The sequence below is a fragment of the Dothidotthia symphoricarpi genome, assembly GCF_010015815.1.
Source record: "Dothidotthia symphoricarpi CBS 119687 unplaced genomic scaffold P153scaffold_6, whole genome shotgun sequence".
Classification (NCBI taxonomy): domain Eukaryota; kingdom Fungi; phylum Ascomycota; class Dothideomycetes; order Pleosporales; family Dothidotthiaceae; genus Dothidotthia; species Dothidotthia symphoricarpi.
In genome coordinates this window covers 381,259-406,667 of record NW_022985013.1, presented here as the reverse complement: position 1 = coordinate 406,667, position 25,409 = coordinate 381,259, and the positions used below count along the sequence as shown (strand labels likewise).

The 25,409-nt window shown below is 51.4% G+C and overlaps 9 protein-coding genes across 9 annotated transcripts; 5 read left to right on the top strand and 4 right to left on the bottom strand.

Annotated features, from left to right (window-relative positions):
• Positions 1–1,291: 1,291 nt before the first annotated feature.
• Positions 1,292–2,072, top strand: P153DRAFT_193605 (uncharacterized protein). The gene has a single exon (XM_033662445.1). The coding sequence runs from the start codon at positions 1,483–1,485 to the stop codon at positions 1,879–1,881; it is 399 nt and encodes a 132-aa protein (XP_033525753.1). The 5' UTR covers positions 1,292–1,482; the 3' UTR covers positions 1,882–2,072.
• Positions 2,073–3,755: 1,683 nt separating this feature from the next.
• P153DRAFT_286775 (ribosomal protein L24) lies at positions 3,756–4,321 on the bottom strand (the record flags this gene model as incomplete). Its single annotated transcript, XM_033663490.1, has 4 exons — positions 3,756–3,910; positions 3,964–4,057; positions 4,112–4,174; positions 4,226–4,321. The coding sequence occupies 4 exons, from the start codon at positions 4,319–4,321 to the stop codon at positions 3,756–3,758; spliced, it is 408 nt and encodes a 135-aa protein (XP_033525752.1).
• A 224-nt stretch (positions 4,322–4,545) lies between these two features.
• On the top strand, positions 4,546–8,489 carry P153DRAFT_364956 (uncharacterized protein). The gene has a single exon (XM_033667720.1). The coding sequence runs from the start codon at positions 4,721–4,723 to the stop codon at positions 8,039–8,041; it is 3,321 nt and encodes a 1,106-aa protein (XP_033525751.1). The 5' UTR covers positions 4,546–4,720; the 3' UTR covers positions 8,042–8,489.
• A 156-nt stretch (positions 8,490–8,645) lies between these two features.
• P153DRAFT_394708 (uncharacterized protein) lies at positions 8,646–9,041 on the bottom strand (the record flags this gene model as incomplete). Its single annotated transcript, XM_033671331.1, has 1 exon — positions 8,646–9,041. The coding sequence occupies one exon, from the start codon at positions 9,039–9,041 to the stop codon at positions 8,646–8,648; it is 396 nt and encodes a 131-aa protein (XP_033525750.1).
• Positions 9,042–9,079: 38 nt separating this feature from the next.
• P153DRAFT_311697 (zinc finger-containing protein) lies at positions 9,080–10,775 on the top strand. The gene is made up of 2 exons (XM_033664814.1): positions 9,080–9,866; positions 9,944–10,775. Exons 1-2 carry the CDS (start codon positions 9,238–9,240, stop codon positions 10,332–10,334), a joined length of 1,020 nt encoding a protein of 339 aa, XP_033525749.1. The 5' UTR covers positions 9,080–9,237; the 3' UTR covers positions 10,335–10,775.
• Positions 10,708–11,208, top strand: P153DRAFT_193532 (uncharacterized protein). Its single transcript, XM_033662444.1, has one exon. It carries the CDS (start codon positions 10,860–10,862, stop codon positions 11,169–11,171), a length of 312 nt encoding a protein of 103 aa, XP_033525748.1. The 5' UTR covers positions 10,708–10,859; the 3' UTR covers positions 11,172–11,208.
• On the bottom strand, positions 10,902–15,137 carry P153DRAFT_311695 (uncharacterized protein; the record flags this gene model as incomplete). The annotated part of the gene is made up of 8 exons (XM_033664813.1): positions 10,902–11,307; positions 11,392–11,797; positions 11,852–12,053; positions 12,101–13,274; positions 13,324–13,719; positions 13,770–14,321; positions 14,375–14,641; positions 14,681–15,137. 8 exons carry the CDS (start codon positions 15,135–15,137, stop codon positions 11,246–11,248), a joined length of 3,516 nt encoding a protein of 1,171 aa, XP_033525747.1. The 3' UTR covers positions 10,902–11,245.
• Positions 15,138–19,535: 4,398 nt separating this feature from the next.
• Positions 19,536–23,144, top strand: P153DRAFT_364953 (uncharacterized protein). The gene is made up of 5 exons (XM_033667719.1): positions 19,536–20,058; positions 20,235–20,369; positions 20,417–21,297; positions 21,353–21,780; positions 21,829–23,144. Exons 1-5 carry the CDS (start codon positions 19,570–19,572, stop codon positions 22,800–22,802), a joined length of 2,907 nt encoding a protein of 968 aa, XP_033525746.1. The 5' UTR covers positions 19,536–19,569; the 3' UTR covers positions 22,803–23,144.
• Positions 22,913–25,200, bottom strand: P153DRAFT_335608 (uncharacterized protein). The gene is made up of 4 exons (XM_033665664.1): positions 25,059–25,200; positions 24,872–25,002; positions 24,028–24,814; positions 22,913–23,974 (listed from the first exon to the last, which is right to left on the bottom strand). The coding sequence occupies exons 1-4, from the start codon at positions 25,128–25,130 to the stop codon at positions 23,207–23,209; spliced, it is 1,758 nt and encodes a 585-aa protein (XP_033525745.1). The 5' UTR covers positions 25,131–25,200; the 3' UTR covers positions 22,913–23,206.
• Between the last annotated feature and the right edge of the window lie 209 nt (positions 25,201–25,409).

Here is a 25,409-nt window from a genome sequence, read left to right as displayed (position 1 = left end):
CACAACGAAACGAGGGAATTGATCGAATGAAACAGATGGAAGTTGATACCTTGGGTAGGTGACAGGTGCATGAGCGATTGCACATCGCACGGCTAATTATCTAGGATAGATGCGTCCGGCATGATTAGACGACGGCAGATAGAAAGAGATTGCCTCTAGTCGAAAGGCTTGAGACTACGTCGGCTTCACCATAAAGCCGATATGAGAGGTTGAAAACGACAAATCAAGCATCGTCTCTACTTGGACACTTACCTCGGTTTCTATCGCGCAAGCAAAAGGCTCAGACCACTGCTTGTGACTTGCCGCTGTTCTCTTCGAAAATTGCTGAATGAAGATAATTGAAGCTCCCAACAGCGACCGAGGCTTGGTGCAAACCCTCTTACAGCCTCCAGGTCACAACTCATCTGAAAAAGGGGCATGGAGAGATAGCGGAAAAGTTCAAGTCGGCATTTGATGCGGAACTCAAACCAAGGCTAACTAGAGAGTCTAGCATCTAAGCAGCCGTGGCCTATCTCCAATGATAAGTTGCAACACGCGACGTCGTTGGCTTCGATATTGACCTACAAACGCCAACTGTGCCAGCCCAGTGTCAGCTTCAGCTCGTTGAGACAACGGCAAATTCCGTTCTTTGGTACTAAATGCTGCTCGTAGAACATGGCCCACAAGGGTGTGGCAGCAAGACTTACGGAACACCGATAACTCAATCAGCCTCGCATGCCGACAGAGTGTCCCATGTGACGCTCAAAACGTGGAAATGAGATCCTACTAACGGCCTCATGCGGGTGCTGATTGGCCTGTTAGTCGATCTTCTTGCGAAAGCAGCTTTAGCGTAAAGATGATCGCGTGCCATCGCGGCAGTAGTGTTGTCCTGATGCCATGGAAACTCTCGATCTTGGACGAGTTTTGCTGTGTTCTGTCAGAACGTTTCCAAAGAAGGGGTTCTCGCAGGAAGAACTAAGACTGCGCTTGAACACAATGCCGCACGCCATTCGATTGACGCGTTCAACTAGTGGTGACAATAAAAGCAAGATAGCGAATAGCGACATTGCGAACATCTCATTTGTGTTCCAGTCTGGCCGTGATCATCTGGGCACGACGCAATCTTAAATCTTAGGCTGACCTAGCCGCCCTACATCGTGAACATTTCGTATCATATAGAGCCGGGGATCCTCACTTTTTTTGTCCATCTCTTTTGCTCGCATTCTCGTACCCACACTCTTTTATTGTTTTTCTGCTCGTCATTCGCTACTCCACCGAACACGTGGTCCATACTCGCTCTCGGTCGCTCACCGGTGTCAATCCCTCGTTTATCTTGATATCGACAATCAGTCATGCTTTTCAAGGCTGTTGCTGCTTTGGCCGCTTTGGTCATGAGCGCGTCTGCACAAACAACAACCATCTCGTATGCGACTACAATGAACACACGATGCATGTGACTGGATCTGACCCTAACGTAGTCCTGATGTTCGGAATTCGGTCGTGATGGCACTCGCGACCGCGTTGCCCGCAGACTCTATCAGCTATGCGCTCGCATCTTCTGACGCATTCGCATCGGCGATTGGTTCTTCACTTTCTGCTGGCAATACACCTGCGTGGTACGAGGCTCTACCTTCCGACGTGAAGAGTATCCTACCTGCCATGTACCCCGTAGCTGCTGTCGAGAACAACACGCTCTCTTATACGCCATCCTCAAGCGCCACGCCATCCTCAAGCGCCATGCCGACTGGCCACAACAGCACTGCTTCGCGTTCCAGCAGTGCACTGCCGACGAATACACAGCCGACGAGTGCACAATTTACAGGCGGCGCATCACACCCTAGTGCTGCGATCGGTGCTGGTATAGCTGGAGTCATCGGTTTCCTCGTTGTTGTCGCTCTTTGAACGAGAGCTCAACGCGCATAGTTACGTGTTTCAACGGGGAGGAAACATCTTCAACAACGGCGCGACGGTTCTGGCCGTTCATTCACGACGCGACGTTATTCTTTTTTGTGGGGGACTTCGCTTTATACCCTCCCTTCGGTGGGCTTTGATGATTGACTTTGACGATTGGATTTGATGGATTTGATGGATTTGATGGATTTGATGGCTTCGGCTGTAATATTTTTTCATGGATGACGAATGGTGGTTTGGAGCTGAATGGCTGGCTTGCTGAAGAGAGACGTGTTTTACATAGCTTCGAGATAATCTGTAATTCGTTGGTGCGCTCGACTTTTCGAACTTCTTGAACCGAGCATGAGAGACTTTGAGGAAAAGTGAGAGGGTGGTCAGTTTAAGGATTGTTGAGCAAGAGCAAGCTGGGATAATGCGTCACCATGACCGTGCAGTCGACACGCGCCTTCTCGACCCACATCTGGAACCCCTGTATGTCAGAGCATCTAGCCTTACTCATAATTTACTCATGGTTGTATCAACACTCTTGGCTTTTGTCTGTTCAAGTCGACTCGCAGTGCTCACCGTTGTTAGACTGAGGAGACAACATCATTCACCTTAAAGCCTGTATGGTCGGCTCTCGGTCAATCGAAATACCAGGAACCAAGGTGCAGCAAAAACAAGCAACAGCTTAACAAATACAACTGTGTTTAGTGTAAAAATCTTGCGCCTAGATTTATAACTGTATGCGCCTTACGTATACATTTTTGTATTTTACTTGTGTAGTTTTGCAGCTTGTAGGAGCTACAAAGAATGCAGCTTACTTCCCGCTTTTGCAATTGACCGAGAGGTCGGGTCATTAGGCCGGGATGTTCATTGTCAACAAACCTTCTTTGGTACTTCCTAGTTTCGAATATGGGACATAATATAGGTTATGACAATGGCAGGTCGTGCAGAAACTTCATCATCGTGTACATGCTTACAACTCATGAATATTGCCGACGTCCACCCTGTCGCTTTGTGGAAGATGAAGGATATTGTAGTGAGCATTTGTGGGCATGTCTGAACTACGCCATTATCATAATAGAGTTTCACTGATGTGACGTGCGTGAAGAAGGATCTTGAAGCCAAGAAGAATAAAGAGAACATGAAGTGTCAGAGGGAGGTATGGAAGTTAGGACCGAGATGCTTGAAGGAGCGAATGCTTGTATTGCTAGGTAAGATCGAAGCTCGATGGCATCTTGCATTGATATAGGAAGCTTCATGACTGAAACCGACTGTCTTTCAACGATGCCCCGATAGAAGAAATAGGCAGAGGAATGTGCGTAACACGGCAATGAGATGGCTACTCAGAATAACTGGTCGGAGAAGACCTGGTCTCTCATTACTGGCAAAGTGCTAGGTATGAGACAATGAATGTATCTCACCATCAAACCATCTTCTTCATTGGTACCTCGAAGACGGTCTGCAGGCGAGCAACGACAAAAGCCGTCTGGAATCAATCTTCGCTAGTCGTATAACTGCAAGCAACCATAAATGACGGTTGATGAGTAGATATTCTAGCGTGAGGAACTTGGAAAAAGTCTTTCACGTCACGTCTCACGAGTGAGGGCAGGAGTAACAAATCTCATTAGTCGCCGTACTCCAAAAGCCTTCGTGGTATCATTTCGAAAGAAACCTTCGACAAGGCCGAATGACGGCGAATCCATTGTTCGAGCTAGAAGCCGGTAAAACGCCCCTACTTTTTCATACGCATGTCGCATGCCCGAATCGTATGAACCGATGATATGCATTCCGTCCGCTCGAAAGGAAGGAGACGGCCCGCGCCGATGTCCCCAGGCATGACAGCCGTGAAAGTGTCGTCAACTCAAGAAAGCACAAAATGCTTATGCCTCCCTCTTCTTCTTGGCGGCCTCGCGACCGGCACCCTTGCGCTCCAGAATCTGCTCACGGTCCTTGTCAAGCTTCAGCTTGGTAACGACGACCTTGGAGGGAGCGATAGGGATGGGGACGGATTGGCCGTTGCTCTTCTCGCGAACAACTGTGGGTTGTGTCAGCGTGACCACATGCGAAAAGTTTTTCGAGAAAACATACTGCCGTTGACGTGGATGCAGTACTTGAGACGGTAAACGGTGGAGATCTTGCCCTCACGTCCCTTGTTGCTGCCGCGCACGATGGTGATCTCGTCCTGCAAAGTTTTAGCACACAAAGGCAAGCAGAGGGAGAAACAAATGATACTTACATCCTTGCGGACGGGGATGCTGCGTACACCGTACTTTTCGCGGAGCTCCTTACTCAATGGCGCCTGAAGGTTGTTAGAACATGTCCATCCAAGGTGTTCTAAGTCTCTTCATACGCTCATGATGACCCGACGCACACTACTCGGCGCACCGAAGTGCGCCTTTCGCGATTTGCGGCGAGAGCTCGCGATTTGTGCCTGAACCTTGGTCATTGTTGCTGTTGAATTGGCGTTTGTCGGGTTAGTAGGAAAGTTCGTGGTCGCGAGTCTGCAAATATTGGAGGTTGATGAGTGTGAGACTTCGCTTCGCAAATCGGGCTTGGCATAGAAAAAGTCCGACTTGAAGGTCACGTGCAAGTCGACTCGGCGCGAATAACGTAATTAACGCGACCTGCCGACGATCTCCCATCTCACCACGCGTCGCGAGCCCCTCTCACTCTCACCTGGCGCTGCGTCCGCGCATACTTGCCGCGACAAACACAGCTAACGCGCCGTCGCCGTCGCCCGCGACAACTCCCACAACTCTCCAGTCTCGTTCATGTCGCGCCAACTCGTGACATCCATGGACTGACATATCGACCCACACGGCGGCGCAGATAGAAATCCTTCAAGATGGCTTCCAACAACTACAACCCATACAACTACTCTTATGAGCAAAGTTCTGCGCCACAATACTCGGCATACCAGACTGCACCTGCCTCAAACAATGCTTCGCAGTCGTCCCGTCAATACCAGCCAACGCCGCCTCCGCCAACAACACAGTCCACAAACTACATGTCATATCCGGCGCAGTCTTACGGCACACAGAGAAATGGTTATATCTCAGGCCAGGATAATTCCTGGAATGGCAGCACTTACGGTGCCACTCGTGAGACGACCAGTCGCGCTGCCGAAGTTCTTCACAACATGAGCAATACTTCGTACGCCCCAAGTACCACCTCGTCGAACCAGCCCGGGTTCACAGCGACAAATGCCGCGACGTCCCATTCACGGTACTCTACCGGCCCCTCGCACTCGCCCCAGGTGCAGACACACCCCACACAGTCCTCCTATGGGCAGTTGCAAGCACGTCCACACAGTGTTAACACAAATTCCACCCAGGGAACTGCAAGCCGGGGGCTGCCATTACCAGCAGCGCAAATGGGTTATTCTTCACAAGGGACGCAACAACAACGTTCTGCGAGTCCCGCGCAGCCTCAATATAGCCACAGTGCCACAAGTTCTGCCAGAAGCGCTGCCATGAACGCCGTAGCATCTCAGCAGTACACTGATTATAACCAGAGGCAGCTTCCGAATGCAGAGTCCTCGCGTACAAATCAGAGCTCCACAACCTCGAACTCCTACAATTATGCAGACGCCCAGACAATCTCTCCACCCACTGCCTCAATTTCTCCAGCCCCTACACCCAGCGTCTCGGAACCTTACAATGGCCAGAGCACAACCACGGTAGACCCTATGGCCGTGTACGACCCATGGCCAGAGTACCAGCGGAAGCAGGCGGCGTTACGTGCCCAGAAGGCGGCTGAGGATGCAGCGCGCGCGGAAGAAGAGAGAATCGCTGAAGAGGCGCGCAAGGCTGAAGAAGAGAAGCAGGAGGAGGAGCGCAAACGCCAAGAAGAGGAGGAGGGAAAGGCACGACAGTCGGCGATTGCAGCAAGTCAACCAAAACAGAGGAAGAAGGCGCAGAGGCAGCAGTCCAACGTCGTTGAAGCTAGCCCAGCTGCGGCAGGCACTTCTGATGAACCGAATGAACTCGAAGCGCAAATCCGTGCTATGATGGCCAAGATGCGGGAACTAAATGGCAAAGATCCCGCACTCCTCGCGCGTATATGGGAGGAAGAGAGGAGAGCAAAAGCACCTGCCAAGTCGCCAACTGTACAGACCAAGCCAACTCCTCAGCCTGCCACTGCGCAACCCGTACAGGCTGCTCAGGTGAGCGCCCCACAGGTAGTCAGCCAAAGAAACAAGGCCGCCTCCAGAGAACTTGCTGCTGCGAGTGTTGTAAAACCTGCTGCGCCAATTTCGGCCCAGCCTCTGCCAGCGAGGCCGCAGGCTCAGGCAAATACCCGCGGCGGTAATACCATTTGGCCTCCGGAGAGGAAAACTTCACTAGCAACTGCGGCCGCAACGTACTTGAGCGGCCTGAATTCAAACCATCCTATAGACGCTCCCCAGATCTTGAGCATACTGGATAGTAATCCGTCTTACATTGAGCTGTGTGAGCAACTAGAACAGCGGGGACTAAAGCTTGACCGTGCAGCATTCGCGAAGACTTTGCTCACTGCAGTACCAGATGTTAATTCTGCATCTCGCAAGGCAGCACCTCAGCCTGCATCACTAGTAAATGGTGTACAGAAGGCCCCAGTGCCTGCTGCCGTCATGAAGAAAGATCTCGTTGCGGCAAATTTACATCATACACCTGCGGCTGCTTCGCCAGCGCCCAGGGTCTCGTATCCACCATCCCCGGGCAACGTTTCTGTCATGGAATCGCCTGCTCCGGTGGCTGAGATGGTACCCATCAGAGCAGATCTGAAACCTCCTGCTAACAAGGAAGAAGCGGCCAGGAAGCGTAACTTAAGTGACCTAGTCGATTTGACTATGCTCTCAGACGAAGAAGACCTCGGCCCCCCTCAAAAGAGACTCAATGTTGGGTCTACGTATCAGTCCACTTACCCCCAAATACAGGATGCTATGAACGTGGACGAGCAACCTGCGGTTAACAACTTCCCCACGGCCAGCGTCCCGTCTCGCCCTGCTCTGGAACCAACGACGCACGCAGTAAAGCTGCCTCCGAATGACTTGGGCCACAGGTCCGTCGTTCAGGTCCTTGATAAGCGTAAAGCCCTTCGTCGCAACACATACAATCCCGCAACAATTGCCCGCGACGTGCTCCTTGCTTGTGGAAGGTTCCCAGGTGAGCGGCAACTCAATCAGCACCTTGATGTGATGAGGCAACACATACCTCAAATAACAAATGACTCCGACCTCAGCACGATCAGGTGGGACCTGATCGACCCTGGGTCTCCACCACCAGGTTATTTTGTCAACAGCGTCCAGGCTTTGACAGAGGATGCAGACGATGAGGAGGATTCAGAGAACGAAGACGGCCAAGCGCGGCCACGGTCTAGGTCGCACACAATCGGTGGAGAGAGTGGGGCAAGGGCCCAAGCTTTACCTCAAGCAATCAACCCGTTCACGAAACAAAAGCGACGCGGTCGACCACCGCGCCAATCCCTACCCACCCCAACACTACCCAAAACGCCGAATCGCCCGTCCGACCCTACGACGATGAGCGCGAGTGCTTCACGTGCTGCTGGCGTTGGATATTCAGCTTTCCGCTCTGTCGAGTTAGGGGAGGATGGGAAGCCTGTACCTAAGAAGAAGGGCCGTCCAGTTGGCTGGCGCAAGGCCATCCACGGCTCTGCTGCCGCGCAAGCACAACCTGCCGCGAACGGGCACACCGGCCCCGTTCAACATCAACCTTCGCAGCCGAGCGGCCTACGAAACGTCAGGACCGATGGAGCAAACGAGCCGATCCGTATTGATTCTCGCTCACCCAGCGTCGCGAACCGTAACCCTCAGTACCAGTCGTACAAATGCAAGTGGCAGAAGTGTAATGTTGAACTGCACAATCTTGAAACACTCCAGAAGCATGTCTACAAGGTACACCGAAAGGAGACGTTGCGCAACACGCTGGAGTGCTTGTGGAGCAACTGTGGCAGTGAAGTCACCAGGCATGACCCCACGACGAGCTCGATAACCGAGCGACACGCGCCCCTTGCTTTCGACAACGAGGACAGGTGGCGCGAACACATTCAACGGACTCATATCGATCCATTGTCGTGGGAGCTGGGTGACGGACCGGCTAGCGGTCTCTCTGGTAGGAAGGCACTCCGCCCGGATAGATCAGACGCTGAGATTCTGACTGGTTAATCAGACGCTCACGACTCTGACGCCTATCTAAGTGATGCCCAAGGTCGTCGTGTCACACCGCGCATTGAAGTTGACCCTAAACGCTTTACTGCAGGAAACTTGTCAGTCCACGGCTCGGCACCTGCGCCTCGTGGCCGTGGTCGTCCCCCGAAAAACGTCCAAGAGCAGGAGGCTCGCGACGTGCACAACCGGCTGGTCTCGCAGAAGAAACGCATGGGTGGGCCAGGCATGGACCGTGGCGGTGCAACGCTGGTCAACGACAAGCGCAGAAGAGGGTTAAGTGACAACGACGAGACGGAGGAGGAGCTTGTGGATGCGGAAGATTAGAAGGAGGGAAGGATTCAGAGGTCATGCATCAGCGTTTAAGCGACATTGCCATTCGATACCCCGATAATACGTAGTAGTGTTCCACATGGCTTCCCATGGCCCAACAAATCCAAATGATACGTGATGCGTATGCGCCCAAAACACCTCCCTTGCCCAACATGGCGAGTCTTCCATGGTGCCCTGTCGACTTTTGCGTGGTATCAATTCCTTCCCCCGTCCCTTTCTTCGAGCTCACTGGCTCGTCCGGCACATGTTCCACTATCCCTGTTGGATATGTTCAGATCTTGACCTTCTTGGCCGCAGCTTTCGGTTTCTGGGCCGCGGCGTGCTCTTCCGAGTTGACTTCGAGGAAGTGGTATAGGACGATGAGCATCATGGCGGCGCTTCCGAGGAAGATGGCGAGCGAGTAGAGTTGGGCGTCTGTTATCATTTTGGGGGCTGCCGCGCGTCGGTGGTGAGGATGGGGAGGGTGGAGGTTGGAGGGGTTGGAGGCCTGCTGTGGGAAGGTCAGTGGGACAATTGGTGAGAGGGAGGTGGACATCGACATACGGGAGCTGCAGAGGGCAAGTCGGGGTGTGGCTTCGGGGCTTCTGGGGAGCGCGTTGTCAAGGCCACCTTGAGCTTCGGACGTGCTGGATGCGCCGCTGGCTCGTGCGCACAGGTTCAAGTCCATCCGCCCGCTGCCCGCCGCCTGCGCCACTAAAACTCCACCCCACACATCGTCATTCTCGGTTTGCAGTTTGACACACACAGACGGCCCCGACACGCCTCGACGCCGCCCGCCATCGCATCAAGCGCAACCAGACGTGTTCCGAGCCACGGGAGAATTTTAGACACCACACTCATTTACCCCGCCACCACCGCCCACGATGCCTCCCAAGGGCAAGGGCGAGCAGCCCAAGGTGAAGAAAGTCGCCGTCGACAAAACTTTTGGCATGAAAAACAAAAAAGGTGGAGCAGCCCAGAAGCAGATTAAGCAAATCAAGGCCACCGAAGCCTCGGGCGGCTCGCCTGCAGACAAGAAAAAGGCCGCCGAGAAGGAGCAGCGCGAAAAGGACAAGCTCGCCGCCGAGCAGGCCCGCAGGGAAGTCGCAGACCTCTTCAAGCCCGTCCAGGTCCAGAAGGTGCCCTTTGGCGTCGACCCCAAGACGATCCTCTGCCAGTTTTTCAAAAAGGGCAACTGCGAAAAAGGGAAAAAATGCAAGTTCAGCCACGACCTCAACGTCGAGCGCAAGACGGAGAAGAGGAGTCTGTACACGGACAACCGTGACAAGGAGGAGGAGGAAGAGGAGGAGCAGAAGAAGAAGGACAACATCGACGACTGGGACGAGGAGAAGCTGCGACAGGTCGTCTTGAGCAAACACGGGAACCCCAAGACAACGACGGATAAAGTGTGCAAGTACTTTATCCAGGCCATCGAGGACCAGAAGTATGGTTGGTTCTGGGTGTGTCCGAATGGAGGTGACAAGTGCATGTACAAGCACTCCTTACCACCTGGGTATGTCTTCCGACCCTTCTCTCTTACATGTCCACCTATATACATAATTATACAACACACCACTAACATCACCCCAGCTTCGTAATCAAAACCAAAGAACAACGCGCCGCCGAAAAAGCCCTCATGGCAAACTCGCCCCTCAACACCCTCACCCTCGAAGACTTCCTCGAATCAGAGCGCCACAAGCTAACCGGCACCCTAACCCCCGTCACCGTCGAAACCTTTGCGAAATGGAAGAAGGAGCGCATGGACAAGAAGCAAGCCGAGGAGGAGGCCAAGAAGATGAAGGACGCAACCGGCAGAGCGCTCTTCGAAAAGGGCGACTGGCAAGTCGACAGCGACGCGGACAGCGACGACGATGACGACGACGACGAGATCTGGAACCTCGAGGCTATGCGCAGAGAGACGGAGGCGGCCCGCGCGAGGAAGGAGGAGGAGAGGATGGCCGCCATGGGCATTGTGTCTTGAACACGCTGAATATCCCACCCCCCGAGACTGGGCGAGCGAGGGGCGCGACAAAGGGGTTGAGGAGAGGAGGGGAGATGGCTTGGACAGACAGTGCTTCCGCCCACACAATGCTGCAAAAGCTTGTTGCAGCACCCCCTCCCCCCTCCATCGCCGAGGAAAGCACGGCAGAGATTGCAACACTGGTCAGCCCATGCTCTGCTCTGCTCTGCTTGCAGTCGCATTGCGTACGATTCTACCAATCTTTACGCGCCCTTGCTGCTTGTAGGAATAGCGCTTGCTTCATCCTCATCGCAGGCTGCGTCTTCTGGTGTTTGGGCGCCATGGACTTTATTTTTGACTTGAGGAATTCATAGTACCATCTATCTGTCTATCTATTAGTTAGCAAGTTAGTAAGCCAACTAGCTGTCGCAATAAGAATTCAGACGAAGACTTTTCAGATCCATACGTATTGATCGAGTAGTCGAGAAGAGTCCAACGTGTGTTTGTATGTCGTGAATCAGCAAAGAGGCCAGTAAGCACAACACGATGGTGAGAAAAAATCAGAACTTATTTCCGTCTATGCTTCGACTCCATGGAAGATTCATCCCACACACACGTCTCAATCAACCAATCCACCAACTCATCTACTCTTTCTTATGCACACACACACATACACACCCAACTCGTCCCGACTCAACCCAACCTCTCCCCATGACATCACCACTAATCAACCATCCACCAGAACAGCATGCATGCATTACAACGACATTTCGTCGCCGGAAAACGAGGAATCACATCCACCTATCCATCCATCCATGCACCACCACCACCACCACCACCCTGACAAGAGCTTTTTGACGCCCAGGGCACATGCAAACATGGTCCCAAGAAAGCCCCGGGTATCCGAAAGAAAGAGACAAGGGAGGGGGTTCTTAGTTGAAATCGGCCGAGTAGGAGAAGCCGCGGAACTCTTCTTGCATGGCTTGCGACAGCACTGTGATATCTGTTAGCGGGAGGAAACATCTTGACATGGAGTATAAAAAAAGGTGGGGGGGAGGGGGATAAAATGGGCACGTACCGGACTGCACAGGCGTAAGAACCGGCGTTACACTGGTAAACTCCGTGTCGAAGTTGCTAGTATCTGTCGGGCTGGTGATTTGCGGGATGAAGGGGGCGGGGACGCGCTTGTTGTAGATGTCGTCCCAGTTTGTGTTTCTGAAGAAAGCGTGGGACATGATTTCCTGCGCGTCCGTGGGGCCCGAGCCGAGCCGTAGCTCGGGCTCGCGGGTGAGCAGTTTTTGGAGGATCGAGACCGAGTCGCGGGGCATGTGGATGGGGTATAGTGGCTCGTCGGCGAGGATGGCATCATAAATCTCGTCTTCGTCTTCACCACGGAATGGCGATTGTTGGAGGAGCATTTGGTAGATCAGAACACCGAATGCCCACCAGTCGACAGCTCGGCCGTATTTCTTATCCAGAAGAATCTTGGGACGTCATGTCAGCAATTGGCCTTTGCTCGTAAATGGGAATAAACTCACCTCCGGTGCCATGAACTCAGGTGTACCGCAGAATGTGCTTGTAGTCGATCCGTACCACATCTCTTCCTTGCACAGACCATAATCCGCAATCTTGATATGCCCGTCCATCGTGAGCAAAATGTTATCCAACTTCAAATCTCGATAGATGACACCGTTCTCATGGAAATACTTGAGCGCAAGACACACTTCAGCTGCATAAAACCTGACCCGATATTAGTGGTGTATGCATGGGAAAGGGACAAAACTTACTGAGCACGTTTGGTGCCAAACGTTCCCCTCTGAATATGCAACATCAGATCGCCACCGCTGATATACTCCATAACAAAGTATACTCGAGTTTCGGTCTGGAAACAAGCATGTAAGCTCAGCAGGAAAGGATGACGCTCCTTGTTTGCGATCAGGAAGACCCTCTTTTCCGAGCGCGTGCTCTCAACCTCGTCGTTCTCGATGATGAATTCTTTCTTCAAAACCTTGATAGCATATAGTTGTTTTGAACTCTTAGTCTCCGCCAGCATGACCTTTCCGAAATTGCCCTTGCCAAGCACTGCCAAAAAGTTGAAGTGGTCTAGCCCAATTCTCCTCCCTGTACCTTGCGTGGTTGCTGAAGGAGTGACCTTGTTCTCTGGGGCTTTTGTCATAGCAGACATGGGTTGAGTTTGCTGTTGTTTCGGCTGTTGCGGCTTCACCTCGGGTTGTTGAGCAGGCGCTTGTGGTTGATACTGTGGTTGGTGCTGAGCCGGAGGTTGTTGAGACTGCGATTGTGGCGGTGGTTGAGGCAGAGGACCAGATTGCTTCTGCTGATACGGTGCTGGTACCGGCTGTTGGTGGGATGGCGGATAGTTTGGAATTTTAGCGTAGTCTTCAGGATTGTACTTAGCATGTTGGGATGCTTGCTGTTGTGGTATGCGTTGATCCTGTGGATAACCCCCCGATGTCCTCTGGCTTGGTGACGGATATTCGGATTGTGTACGCTGATACCCAGGAGCAGTAACCTTGTTCATCGCGGCGGCAGCGGCAGCCACAGGTGCCGGGTGAGATGCTTGACGTGGGCCCGGAGCAGGTCGCGGTGAAGTGGGCGAAGTAGGTGTAGTAGTCGAGCTTGATGTCGAGAACGACGCTCGCGCTGCATCTATCGAAGACGAGGATGCTGAGTACGAGTGCTGCTGTGACGGGGCACTAGGCGGGGTATTGTATTGTGACTCCTGTCCAGGTGGAGACGAGTACTGTTGTTGCGAAGGGTTGGGTAATGGCTTTGTTGGCTGCGCGGGTCGTAGCGTGCGTTGGGACATACTTGTACCTGTCACCGATTGCCCCTTTCTTGTCCTCTTTATCTCGATCAGAGCCTGATTTGCTACTTCCATGGACATACCACAAAAGTCTGGCACAAAGTGAACGCAGTGAGCATGGCAAGTACTACCACATTCTACAATCGTTAGTAATGTTGTCATTGCCAATAGGGGGTTGTCCCGTACCTGTACACTTTTTGGTTTGTTTTCGACCAAATGGAAGAACGTAACCGCAATGGCAACACCAATTGGCGCCCATGTTGTTGAAAGTTTCAAATCGATGGGGAATTCGATGATTGAGCTTAGCTTCGTCTGGATCGGTTTCGGCGTTTGACTGCGTGATACACTTGGTGACTACCTTGGTATAGCACTTCTTATGGCAAGTGTAATTGCAGTCAGAACACTGCATCCCGGCAGCGTACTTGAGAAACTCGCCGCAAAGAGCGCAACGCATGATGTTGTAGAACTGCTGTTGCACGAATTTGTGACCATACTGCTCAATGACTTCCTCTTTACGCTGACGGACAGCACCTTTTCGACCGAGTCCAACGTCAAATGGTTGCTTGTTGGGTGTGTATTTGGCTTGAATTGTGTCAGTACAGGAAAAATATGAAAGTTTGGAGAACACTTACCAAAAGACATGGTGAGGTGAATGCGTCCAACTGGCTCCAATGAAAACCAGTCGTCTATCATGACGGGTCCTGTCTGAGGTTGTGCGCCTCCAGCAGGTTTCAGGGCACCAGCGTTGTTCTGCCCAGGAGGCGGCTGGAATTGGAGGTCAGGCTGAATGCCGGCATGGCCAGACATCTTGTCGGCAGCGACCCAACCAGAGTTCTGAAGCTCAGTTTCGATTTTCTTTCGACGCATCTCTTCGGCGACGTCTGAAATACGCACCCAAAGCATACCTATGGGGAGCAGATGGTCACCAGTCTTGTCGTAAACTGTGATTTCGATTTCGTTCGCTTTGTCGATGTCAAATTCATGCACTTCGTCGGTCCAGCGATCGTTCCTGGATGGCTTGGTACGTCCCTTGATCAAGTCCTCGACTTTGATGTTGACAAATGTTTCTGGACCGCGACTAAATCTACCGGTCGCTGCGTGGTCGACGTCGGCAACAGCGTGGATGCGCAAAGTCAGGTGACCGCTCAAGGGTTTCCTCTGAGTTGGAACGTTTAGACTGTCGTCTAGCACCAGCGTCAGTATCCAGTCTCGCCAGAGCAGCGACAACCGAGCTTACCATCACCGCCATCGGTTCCGTCAATGTCGACGTGCAGATCCTCATAGCGCTTCAGCGATTGCTTCAACAGCTGGACCTTTTGGCTGCTCTCGATGCGCTTTGATTCGGCGTCGGCCTTGCTCTTGCGGTCGCCCTCCATCTGGTACAGGCGCACCATCTTCTCGATTCCGTCCTTGTACTGCTTCTCGACGCTGAGCTTGAACTCGAGCTGCGAGAGCATGAGCTGGATGCGGGGTCCCAGGTGCTCTGTATCGTATTTGATGAGATCTGCACAAGATCAGCATGACGACACGGTCCCATGGATACGATGCGTATACGCACCAAGCTTGCTGTAGTTGGGGCGCTTGTTCGGGGTCCCGGGCGCTGCCGTGTATGGCGCACGCGGGGGCATCAGGCCGTCGCCGGCGACATTGCCGTACTGGCCCTGGGGTCCGCTCTGTCGCGCAGCATCTGGAGAGGTGTAGCTGTTCCAGCCCTCTTTGGGGGGCGGGGTCAGCGGGTTGTTGGTGTTGCGCGAGCCCGACGCACCTGGCTGCAAGCTCATGCTCTCGACGCCCGACGTGGTCCGCTGCACCGACAGGTCCCGCAGCTTCGACTCGAAGTAGTCGATGTTCCGCCGGCCATCTTTGATCTGCGAGTCGAGGCGCGAGAGCACGGCGGGGTTGTTGGTCGACTGGCGCATGGCATTGGCGGCGTTGATCAGGGCCTTTTCCCTGTCGATCTTGTGCTGCACATTGGCGACGGTCTGGTCGACGCTCGACATGGCGGCGGGCGTCTCGGGAGTCGGCGAAGAAGGCGGGGGCTGCGTTTCTCCGCCGAGGGGGGCGGCGAGGTCGGGGTGGAGGTGGAGGTAGAGGTGCAGGTGCTGGTGCAGGTGCAGGTGGAGGTGTGATGGCGTGCCTGGACAAAGAGCGCAGGCTGCAACGGAATTGCGTCGACGCCCAAGCGGGCTGCCGTCGTGCAAGGCAATGGGCTGCTGTGCGCGTGTAGCCTCGCCGCGACGTCCCGGGCAAGATTGGCGCCGCCTGTTGCTGCTGCGGGTCGACGAGGGCAATGCCGGGCGCTGGTGGTGTCGTCAAAACCTAGCAGTAGTGGGTGAACGGCGATTTGATTTAGCTCTCTGCGCGAACGTGACTGAGCGATCCGCCCCACAATCTCCCTGGTCGTGCAGAGACGCCTGGCGGGAATGGCTGGAGGTGCGCCTTCGTCGCTGGACGTCGTATCTTGATAAACTGCAGGCGGCGGCCGGCGGGCGACTTGTAGGCAAGGTTTGGTATGACGAGCCAGGTGTTAGTGGGGTCATCAGGCCGTGTCCAAGATAGTCAGTCCGTTTAGTGTGAATCAGCTGTGTGGGTTCTTGGTCTACCAGCTATCTCTAACCACTGGGGAAAGAGCTAATAGACATGGACGACAATATCTGACTTGGTCGACCGGTGCGACATCATGTGAAGGCCAAGCACTCTTCAACGTGGTTCACAGCACCATCTGGCCAGGTTTTCACGTTGTCTGAGCACATTTCCCATTGTCGTAATCAACATAGGGGATGATAACAAAGACTTGGTCTAGTCGCGGGGACTGGCTCCATTTTGACTCCACCTGTGAAGCTGCGCAATGTACATCGAGCAATGTTTTATTTTCACAGTTACAAAGGGTGCGGCCCAGAGCAAATTAGATATACGGTGTATACAGTAGCGTCTTAGCTTAAAAATCTTGTCCTATTCTAGTAAGCATTAATTAATTCTGCTAAATCCTTATATAAACAGTTATTTGTATAGGAATTATAGAGATTTTAAGCTTAAATTTAAAGCTAGTAATAACTGTAGTTATTCTAAAAAGTTATTATTACTTCTATAATTAAGTACTTTATGTGCTAAGTCTTTAAATAATCTTATTTTAAATTACTATTCTATATAATTGTAGAGCTCTAGATTAAATTACTATAATAGTTATACCTAATACTTAGCCTTAAGCTTAGCCTCCTTTAATACACTATTTACGTTATAGTAAGTTAAGAAACCTTTAAGCCTACTAAAATAGTACTTAATTAGGTATAAATTAGGTAACTAAAGAGAGTAAGGAGTAAATTGTATATTAGCTTCTTTAATAGAAGTAGTAAGGTACTGTTAAGCAGTATAGTGTAACCTAATATTATCTTTAATAAAGAATATAAAATACCTAGAATTTTTCTTATATACTATTTTATAGTACTTAATTAGGTGCTTCTTAAAGATATTTTTAGTGTACTAAATAGTATTTATTTCTTTCTACTACTTATAGGAGTAGAGCTTAGCTTTAAAAACTGCCTTAGGCTTCTTATAGTTATAAAAGCTAGCTTTATAAGCTTGTTTAAGTCTCTTAGTAGTAAGAGCTATATTATAATTATTAATCTTTTTATTAATTACTTAAAGTTTAAAGTACTTCTAGGTACCTAGTTTAAGTGCACGCTATTACTAGCAGCCTATATAGAGGCCTATAGTTTAATTCTTCTTATTAACGCTTTGCTTAATCTATTTTTACTTCTTTTTATTAGGTAAAGTCTAAATAATGTATAGGTAACGTAGTAAGCAGCGTATATATATAGAGGTAGTAGCATAGATTATAAGCTTAAAGTATAGCTTAATAATAGGTAGAGCGTACTTATTAGTATTAATCTTATAGCTTTTAAGGTATAAAAATCTCTATTTACTGCCTAAGTAATTAACACTGCTAAAGGCCTTTAAGGTCTTATTATAGAAGATAAATATAACCTTATATAAAAAGTTATATATAGCTTATATCTATAATAGCTATAATGTGTACTAATATTATAACTCTTTATTACTATTATTAAGCACTATTTTCTTTAGCTAAACGTATTAAATAATCTTATAATTATATTTATTATTACAGTAATAATAAGTAACGCGCTTAATAATAAAGTATAATAGTAAGCTTATATTAAGCTCTTCTAAAGCTAGGGCAGCAGCTATATAGAGCTTCTTGTATAGGTAATCTAGGATAGCTATTCTAATCTTTTTTAAGGTATTAAAGCTATTAATAACGCAAGGCTTCTTACCTAGGTATTTACAGTAATTAGGTATACTTTATAAAAGTTATATAAGATTAGTTAGATTATTAGCGCGTTTATAAGCTTATTTAAGAATATTAGAAATAGTAGATTTTAAAATAGGTAAAATAGCTGCAATTTTGTTAGTTTTAGAGCTAGAAATTGCCTATAATATAATAACAGCTCTCTAGAGTGCTAGGGAAGTATCTATAGTAATTTTAGTCTTTAGTATAACTGTTTAAAGCTAAAATTAAGGTTAGTATTAAGGTGTTTAGTAATAGTATTATAAAGTTATTAGGTAGTAATTAAATTAAGATTAATTAATTAGCTTGTTAAGTAAGACGCTAAGCTACATTAGGCGGGCGGTAACTTACCGTATACACCGTATATCCAATTTGCTCTAGGCCGCACCCTTTGTATGCCTAGACACCAAATCGAGGAATGCTGTTAATTTCCGAAAGAAAACGAACGTCTATTACTGGAAAATCAGAGTATAAAAACACGATCTCTTGCGCGCCTGGTAAAAATGCAACCAGATCCGTTGTAATGACAGCACTTCCAACTGATGCGTGAAAGTAGGCGAGCGAGTCTCATATCACATGACTTCAAGAGTGATATCCCTCAAACTTCCAAACTCGACATCGCCCTGGGCCTATTTTCCTTCAGTTCAGTTCAAGTAAACATTCGTATGTATTAGTATCATGGACGCACTATGAATGCCCAAATTCATTGGCCTTGCGAAGCCTAGGTAGGGTTTCAGAAGTATTTTCAACACCTTCATCATTGGGTCGCAGATATGTGGTTCAGACGCCATCCGTTAATCGACATACTTGCGGAGGCAACTGTTTTCCCTATGGCAAACACGACTAGAGATTCCGGGGTGCATCTCCGATCTGCTCGCCAACCGTCTTGAACAAATGCTCGTCGGTTCCAAGCGAAGTATCCGTTTTAGGCATTGTACATGTTTGCAGATCGGCTCCGTTCCATCGATCCCACGTCGCACGGCCAATGTTCTACGAGATCATGATCGTAGCACGGTTGTCACGCGGCCCGTTCTCGAATATTAATACATATCGGAGAGGGCAGCATAAACCACGACTACTGGAGGGTCCTTATAGGTAGATAGAAGCCAAGAGGGCGCCAGTACGCACTACTGCGATCAACGTTCTGCGAATGGCATGAACGCAAGCCTATCTCCTTCGAGAGGCTGTTCCGGTAGACTACTCAATGCAATGCCGGACATACGCAGGTTCGTGTCAAATGCCCTGGCCAATGACACCAGCCACTCAAAAACCCCGCACCGTGTTTGTGTCTGCATCGTGATAAGCTCATGCGCCTGGCGCGCTGGTGAACGACGTCTACTGTCTAGGGACCCTGTTCTCGCCAAACCAACAGCACACACACTCTAAGATCGCTGTGGCTGGTGATCGGTGGTCTGAGAGGAGAGAAAATCAGCCCCCAACAGCAACAACTGGGCACACATGAGGCTTGGTAACACTGTCGCTGCAGGGAATGCACCCCACGTGTCAGCACAGAATTTCCTGGGCGTGACAGCTCACGTTTGGATCGAGGCACAGTGCGAGAGGGTTTGAGGGGGAGAATCTAGACGACGGGTTCTTCTGGTCGGGCCGCTCCTAACTGCCGTGCTGATGGATGGCAGTGCATACAACGGTCAGACAAACAGCAGGTTGAGCGTTGGCCGTGTCTGGTGTCGCGGCTGGGCGGAATGAGGCTGCTCGTCTGGGGAATCGGCCCAGCAGTTTATGGCGCTCTTGCAGCTGCGCGAGGAATGGCGACTGTCCGTAGCATGCCATCCATGCGCCGTGTCGAACATGACATGTATGTAGAAGCGGCTGCTTAGCGTCGAACAGCCCCGGTTCCATTCGGTCGTGCCAGTGGAATAGGTTAATACCCGACGTGTGCTCGCAGCAGTACTTTGACGCCTTGGATCACCAATTCGAGCGTCAGCAAGCGGCTCGCCCGCTCATGAGCTGAGGACAGCGCAACACGGAGCGCTTGCTGCGCTCTGATTGATCGTCCACATCCCTGGAATTTCCGTCTTCGCGACCAACCTTCTCGGCACCTTAGACCCCGTCACCTTGCCTTGCCGGCCCGCGTCGCAGCGTCTGTCAAAGAACACGCGCCGCCCATGGCCCCATCGATAGACCGCAGAAATCCTCTCAGCAGCTCGCGACGCCCGGAACAAACCGTCAAAATTAATTCCTTTACAGGGCTGGGCGCCCCAGGCGCGCTTTCTCCCGCTGGAGATAGTGCACCGCGCCTGTCTGGGGTACATCAACTGCTGCACCGACCGCCCTCTCCTGCGGCTCAGCAGCCTTCTCCTCTGACCCAAGCTTCGCCGTCCACGGTGGAAGCATCGCCACTGCAGACCCCAGGCTCTCTTATCGCCAATGGTGGTGCAGACACGACGGGACGCCGACCAGAATCTTCCACTAGAATGCGGTCTTCCATTGCATGTACTAAATGTCGAAAGAGCAAGACCAAGTGTGACAACAAAGGTCTTGGCAGCACCTGCTCGAGTTGCGCAATCTCGGGCAAGGAGTGCACCTACCCATCCACAACCACCACTGGCAGCTCACAGCGGCGAGAGAGCATAAATGCTACTGGCGAACATGATGTGAGTTTAGTAATTTCGTCTTCATCGCTGCTGTTCTCTTGACTGCTGCTTGTTGCCTAAGGTCTGGCTGGACCCTGACATTACACGAGCAATAAGCACATGCCTTTCGCCTGACAACCTCCATCGACTCCTTGTTGTGTTCACGATAGAACATATTTGGCTAATCGTGCCCTCAGCAGGGCCCGCCGAAGAAGCGCAAGAAACCTTTGGCACCCACAATCATTGCCGCCAATAGTCCAAAGGATGGGTTGGGAACCTATGCTGATGCCCTCGAGTCCCCTCTACTTACCCCCAAAATCTGGAAAGAGCTTGTCAGTACAACCCCTTCTCCTCCATGCGTTATCCTCACAAAGTTCAGTTCGAGATATACGAAAAGCATTTCGCCACCGACTTCCCCTTCCTGCACAAACGGACATTTCTGAGCTCCCTTCAACATCCAACCCCGGTCGCCTCTCCCGATGTCAAAGCTGAATCACCTTCTTCAACTCGACTTCCACATGCACCTTTACTACTGGCCTTCCTTACTCAGACTGCTCGCTTCCACCCTGAGCTAGCATCGCTAATGGGCAGCCCTTCTGCCACCTCTGAATTCTATGCAGAAGCCACACGTCGGCAGATGGCTTACGACTTCCCTGGTGAACCATCGCTAGAAAAGACACAGGCTCTTCTCATGCTCGGATTTCATGAATGGAATGAAGTGGAAAATCGAAAAGGTTGGGTCAAGATTCGCACCGCCATAAGCTGCGCGCAAGCCCTTGGCTATCAGTACGATGCCGACTTGGATGACATGATCGAAGCTGTGGCCAAAGACGCGGAGGACAAAACCTCGGAAAAAGACCAGTTTATCAAGCGGGAGATTCAACGCCGCACCTTCTGGAGCTGTTTTATTATGGACCGGTATTTGAGTTGTGGAAAAGATCGACCGCAGATGCTGAGTGTAGACGATTTGCAAAGGATTCAGTTACCCTGCAGCGACAAGGCCTTCAACCATGGTCAGAAAGTCAGGACTAGATTTCTCGGCGAGTACAATGAGAACTATCAGGAGCGAAGAGAGAAGGTGCGCCGTCTAGCCATTCGCCGTCACGAGGAGCGAAATGGGGTTCAACGAGACAACCGATCAAGTTATGTCGATGATGTGAAATGGGAGATAGGGGAACACGAAGGAGAACTCAGCTGGTACATTCAAGCAGTCGAACATTTTGCTAAAGTCATGAGGTGGTGTGTTCCTCCAGGTAGACGGTAAGCTGCGCAACAAAATTGATTCTAGCAGGCTTGCACGACTAACATGGTTCAGACGCTCTGGGGAAAAGAATCCATGGGACGACAACTCTACGTTCAAAAAGTTGGAAAATGACCAAAAGCGCCTCAAGGATGCTCTGCCTAGTGATCTCCAACTCACACCCGAAAATACGGAAGATCATATCTACGCAAGAACATGGAGGAACTATGTTCTTATACATGCTCTTTACTCACTTTGCACCATATCTCTTTACAGAGAGTACATGGCTTTTGCTCCATGGCGACTAACAGCACCTCAGGGTCCGCTAGATGAGCCACTAATCACCGATTCTCCACCCTCGCCAGATTATTGGGCTAATCAGGCCCGTAGCTGCTTCGGAGCTGCTAGGGGGTTTGCCGACCTCCTCCAATCGTGTCAGTCTTTGAACGTCTTGGTAGAAACGCCCATAGCCGGGTTTACTACCTACATTGTAGCATGGTGTGGTAAGTGGTGCTGCCCTCTTCATCTGTCTACTCTGCTTACAAACGTAGCCTTGTATTGTCACAATTTCCCACGCATGGATCCCGATCGTGCTCTGGACTCGCGGCTTCAACGGAGTGTATGGCAACTCTCCAACGACATCATTCTTAGTATGGAAGCTCGCTTCAAGATTGCGCGTGTTTGGATCGGTGATCTACAGTACCTGCATGACTTTTGGCGCGAGAGTAGAGCAGAGTTCAAAGCAGCTGGGGGATCTCCTGAAAGCACAACCAGCGACAGTGGCGGTGGACTGAAACACTATTCCGAGCACTTTGAAAGGCCACAGAAAGAGTTTGGTAGTTTCCATAACAACAGGTCAAGCCTGAGAGGTTACAGTAAAACCGTAATTGTGCTACAACATGATTCAGATTCCAATCACCGACCTGAAGCGAGCGGCTCCGATGCCACCGCTCCGAAGCGTGAAAGAGGCGCGGTACCCGAAAGCAACCCAGTCGCTCCATCGACATTCTCCCCCTCGTTCACCCCCGTCAACGGCGCCGCAAACCCAGTAACTCCAGACTCGGTCCACGAACAATACACTGCAGCCAATAGTTATCCGCAGCAGAAGTACGGCGGGCATCGGGTCCAGAGCCACGTCTCCCATCCAGAGTCTACTCACGCATACCACCACTCGTATTCCCAACCCTACGCCTCTTCAAGCCAGCCCTACGTCCCGCTCGGCTCTCACACCATGTCGGACCTGCGCGCAAGCCAGACTCCGCACCATATCCAACCCCCCGCCCCCGCCACCGCAGGCCCAGCATCATACACGTCGTCATCAGCGCAGCGCCAACACAGCAACGCAGAACAACTCAACCGCCTCGAGCAGATAAACAACATGTCTGCCGGCGGTGGCGAACTGCAATATCTAGCCCAAGGAAACGGATTCTCGGGAGGAGGAGACGGCACAGAGGGCATGTTTATGGACATTTCCAACACGTACTACTTTCCACAGCCCCAGAGTTACTACCTGTACCAGAATTAGCGGGGTCGTGGGCTCGTTCCTTACACGCCTGGTTGACAAGGCATTTTCGCCCCATATAGTGTCGTCCTCTTTGTGTGGCGGGAAGAGACTCCTGCCATCGCGTACACGGTAGATATTGTTTTCCTTGCTTTGGATGCATGTAACGCCTTTGTCTGTTTGGGAGGGATCCATTGAGGGGGTGCATTTGGAGGGTGCATATGGGGGTTGGCACGCAACGCAGCGCAACGCAACGTACGCATTCTGATGAGAATCAACGGAGTTTGGCTTTTTGGCTTCTGTGATATCACGTTGGGTGGCTTCTCGCTTCAGAATATTGGTGAAATATAATACCCTCGCTCGCTGTTTTCTTGCAGATGTGAACTGGAGATCCTCTCTGAGCCGTCGCGTGTACGACGCCCAACCCTTCAAGAAGTCGTGTCCCCACCAAGACTCGCTGCTCTACCCTTCCTATTTGCCCTCTCACTACTCTCGCCATACGCCTCCGCGCCATACGACGACCTCACTTCCCCTCTACTTCCACTTTTCCGCAATCCCCCACCGCCCGCATGATCAAACGGCTTTCTCCTCCTTACCAGCTGATATCCGCGATCCAACTCGACCTCGATAGCGCAGCGAATCTTCAGCGCCGTGACCGCAGGCCACACACTCCTCTCGCCCCTGCGAATCCAGTAGTCGACCGCGTCTTTCGTTGGATTCTCCAACAGCTTGAAGAAATCACCGGGCGTGAGCTCGGGTACCAACGTCAAGCTCGCTCCGGGTACGTTCTCGTCCAGCAGGAAACGGCGTATGGAGGGGGACAGGTAGCCGAGCTCGTCGAGCTGGTGCAGGCGGTGCTGGACTTCGAGGACGATCAGGCGTAGAATGGGCATGCTGAGGCGCCAGCGGCCGTCTTGCCGGGGGTTCGGGTGGTGCAGGTCCGAGCGCAGGAAGGGGGCGAGGTAAGGGCGTGCTTGGGAGACGATGAAGTGGTTTACGTTGAAGAGCTCGGCGATGCGGTGGAGGGGGGAGTTGCGGTCTGAGTAGGAAGCGTGGGTCCAGGGGCGAAAGGTGGTGTCTGATGCAGGAGACCAGGGGACGATTTGGTTGTTTTCATCTTTGCACATCAGCGTTACCGAGTGATAGAGTGTTGAGGAAGATGTTGCGTTCGAGGCGAGAGCAGCGGACCATATGAGCTGGAGAAAGTCAGTGCGTGTTTAGGTTGATGCGAAAGACAAAGGAGACGTACGACGTTTGGTGCGGTGAGGTAGTTGAGCAAATTCGGCACGCCCGCTCCGCTACTCGTAGTAACGGTGATGTTTAGCACTCTTTTAGTTCTCGTGTACGCTTCTTCAAACGTCATGTCCCCCACGTTAGCCCTGAGAAGCTTTTCCAGCACGCCGACGTCGAGAAAATGGCCTTCACCCCACCACCGCTTCATGCGTCGGAGAAACGTCTCTAGCCACCCACTCTTCCCAGCACCTTGTCTGTAAGACCGGTTCGTAAAGGCTGTCAAGTCGATGTTCTTCCCGGACAGGAATTCTAGGAGCTCATCTTCGGTGTGGACTCCCACCAATGCTGCAATAAGAGCGCCCGTGGCGGTTCCGGCGATGATGCGTGGGAGCAGACCGCGGAGGTGCAGCGCTTTTACCACACCCAGATGGCAAAGCCCAAATATTGCTCCACCCTGTAACACCAGTGCTGATCGTCCAAATGCCTGCCTTGTATCGTGTAGAACATCCAGCTTCGCCTGGTTCGTCAACCCAGTGTCTGAGCTTGTTGTGGTGGGATACTGCGTGAGGTATTCAATAGCGTATGCAACCTGAGTAACATAGTCCTCGATGAGCAGTTTCGTCCCACCATATGCACGATTAAAAAGGCGCGAAGCCGTTATGTTTCCAAGGTTGCGGACGAGACCACTTCGAAGGAGGTTGACGAGCCCAAGGATGTCGTTGTCTTCGAGGGCTTCAAGAAGAGCCGTGTAGCGGTTGTGGATAAGACGGTGGTCGTAGTACTTGCTAGTAGCATTCTGGCGCCTTGTAGTCCCAGCTGTCAGCACATGTCAAACCATCTGAGGTACCACCAAACCATACCACAAATCATAGTCAAGACACTCGTCGAGATGATACGAGGCAGCCTCCCACTCCTCAAACAGCCTCGCGTCTGCAATAGCTTCCAGGAGGAGATCTCGTCTGCTCTTCTGCCTCCACCAAGCCCAGAGTTTCTTGAGCAAGTCAGCGTTCCACGCGAGGGCATCCAGAGTTTCTTGGAACAACGTACTCGCTGCCAAAAGAAAGCCACCTCAAAGAAGCAGCTCAGCAAGCTCCATAAGAAAGCTGCCACTCCAGCCATGGTTGTGGTATGGCATGTTGTCTTGTTGACTGTTGAATGCCATTGAGCTGCCAGCGTGGACACAGCTGCAGCTTTCACATGCTCGACGCGTCGGGTCAGGACGTCACTCCGAAAGTTGGGGAAGAGCGGTCCGCGCACCGGCCAAGTCGCGTGTCGCTCCTTTTGGAAGGCAAACGGACAACACACTGCAAACACGTCTGGTTCATCTCATCTTTCTCATTGTATCATTGGGCTTTGATCTCCACATTTGTCGTTTGCACATATTAGATCGCTGTTGGC

Excerpts from the sequence above, each read along its gene's own strand:
- P153DRAFT_193532 (XM_033662444.1), top strand. The coding sequence starts at position 10,860 with ATGGTGAGAAAAAATCAGAACTTATTTCCGTCTATGCTTCGACTCCAT.
- P153DRAFT_364953 (XM_033667719.1), top strand. The coding sequence starts at position 19,570 with ATGGCCCCATCGATAGACCGCAGAAATCCTCTCAGCAGCTCGCGACGC. Across the intron at positions 20,370-20,416 it reads CCAAAATCTGGAAAGAGCTT|TTCGAGATATACGAAAAGCA; the intron begins GTCAGTACAACC and ends CACAAAGTTCAG. Across the intron at positions 21,781-21,828 it reads CTACATTGTAGCATGGTGTG|CCTTGTATTGTCACAATTTC; the intron begins GTAAGTGGTGCT and ends TTACAAACGTAG.
- P153DRAFT_311697 (XM_033664814.1), top strand. The coding sequence starts at position 9,238 with ATGCCTCCCAAGGGCAAGGGCGAGCAGCCCAAGGTGAAGAAAGTCGCC. Across the intron at positions 9,867-9,943 it reads AAGCACTCCTTACCACCTGG|CTTCGTAATCAAAACCAAAG; the intron begins GTATGTCTTCCG and ends ACATCACCCCAG.
- P153DRAFT_193605 (XM_033662445.1), top strand. The coding sequence starts at position 1,483 with ATGGCACTCGCGACCGCGTTGCCCGCAGACTCTATCAGCTATGCGCTC.
- P153DRAFT_335608 (XM_033665664.1), bottom strand. The coding sequence starts at position 25,130 with ATGGCTGGAGTGGCAGCTTTCTTATGGAGCTTGCTGAGCTGCTTCTTT. Across the intron at positions 24,815-24,871 it reads TGTCTTGACTATGATTTGTG|GCGCCAGAATGCTACTAGCA; the intron begins GTATGGTTTGGT and ends TGGGACTACAAG. Across the intron at positions 23,975-24,027 it reads ACCTCACCGCACCAAACGTC|CTCATATGGTCCGCTGCTCT; the intron begins GTACGTCTCCTT and ends GACTTTCTCCAG.
- P153DRAFT_364956 (XM_033667720.1), top strand. The coding sequence starts at position 4,721 with ATGGCTTCCAACAACTACAACCCATACAACTACTCTTATGAGCAAAGT.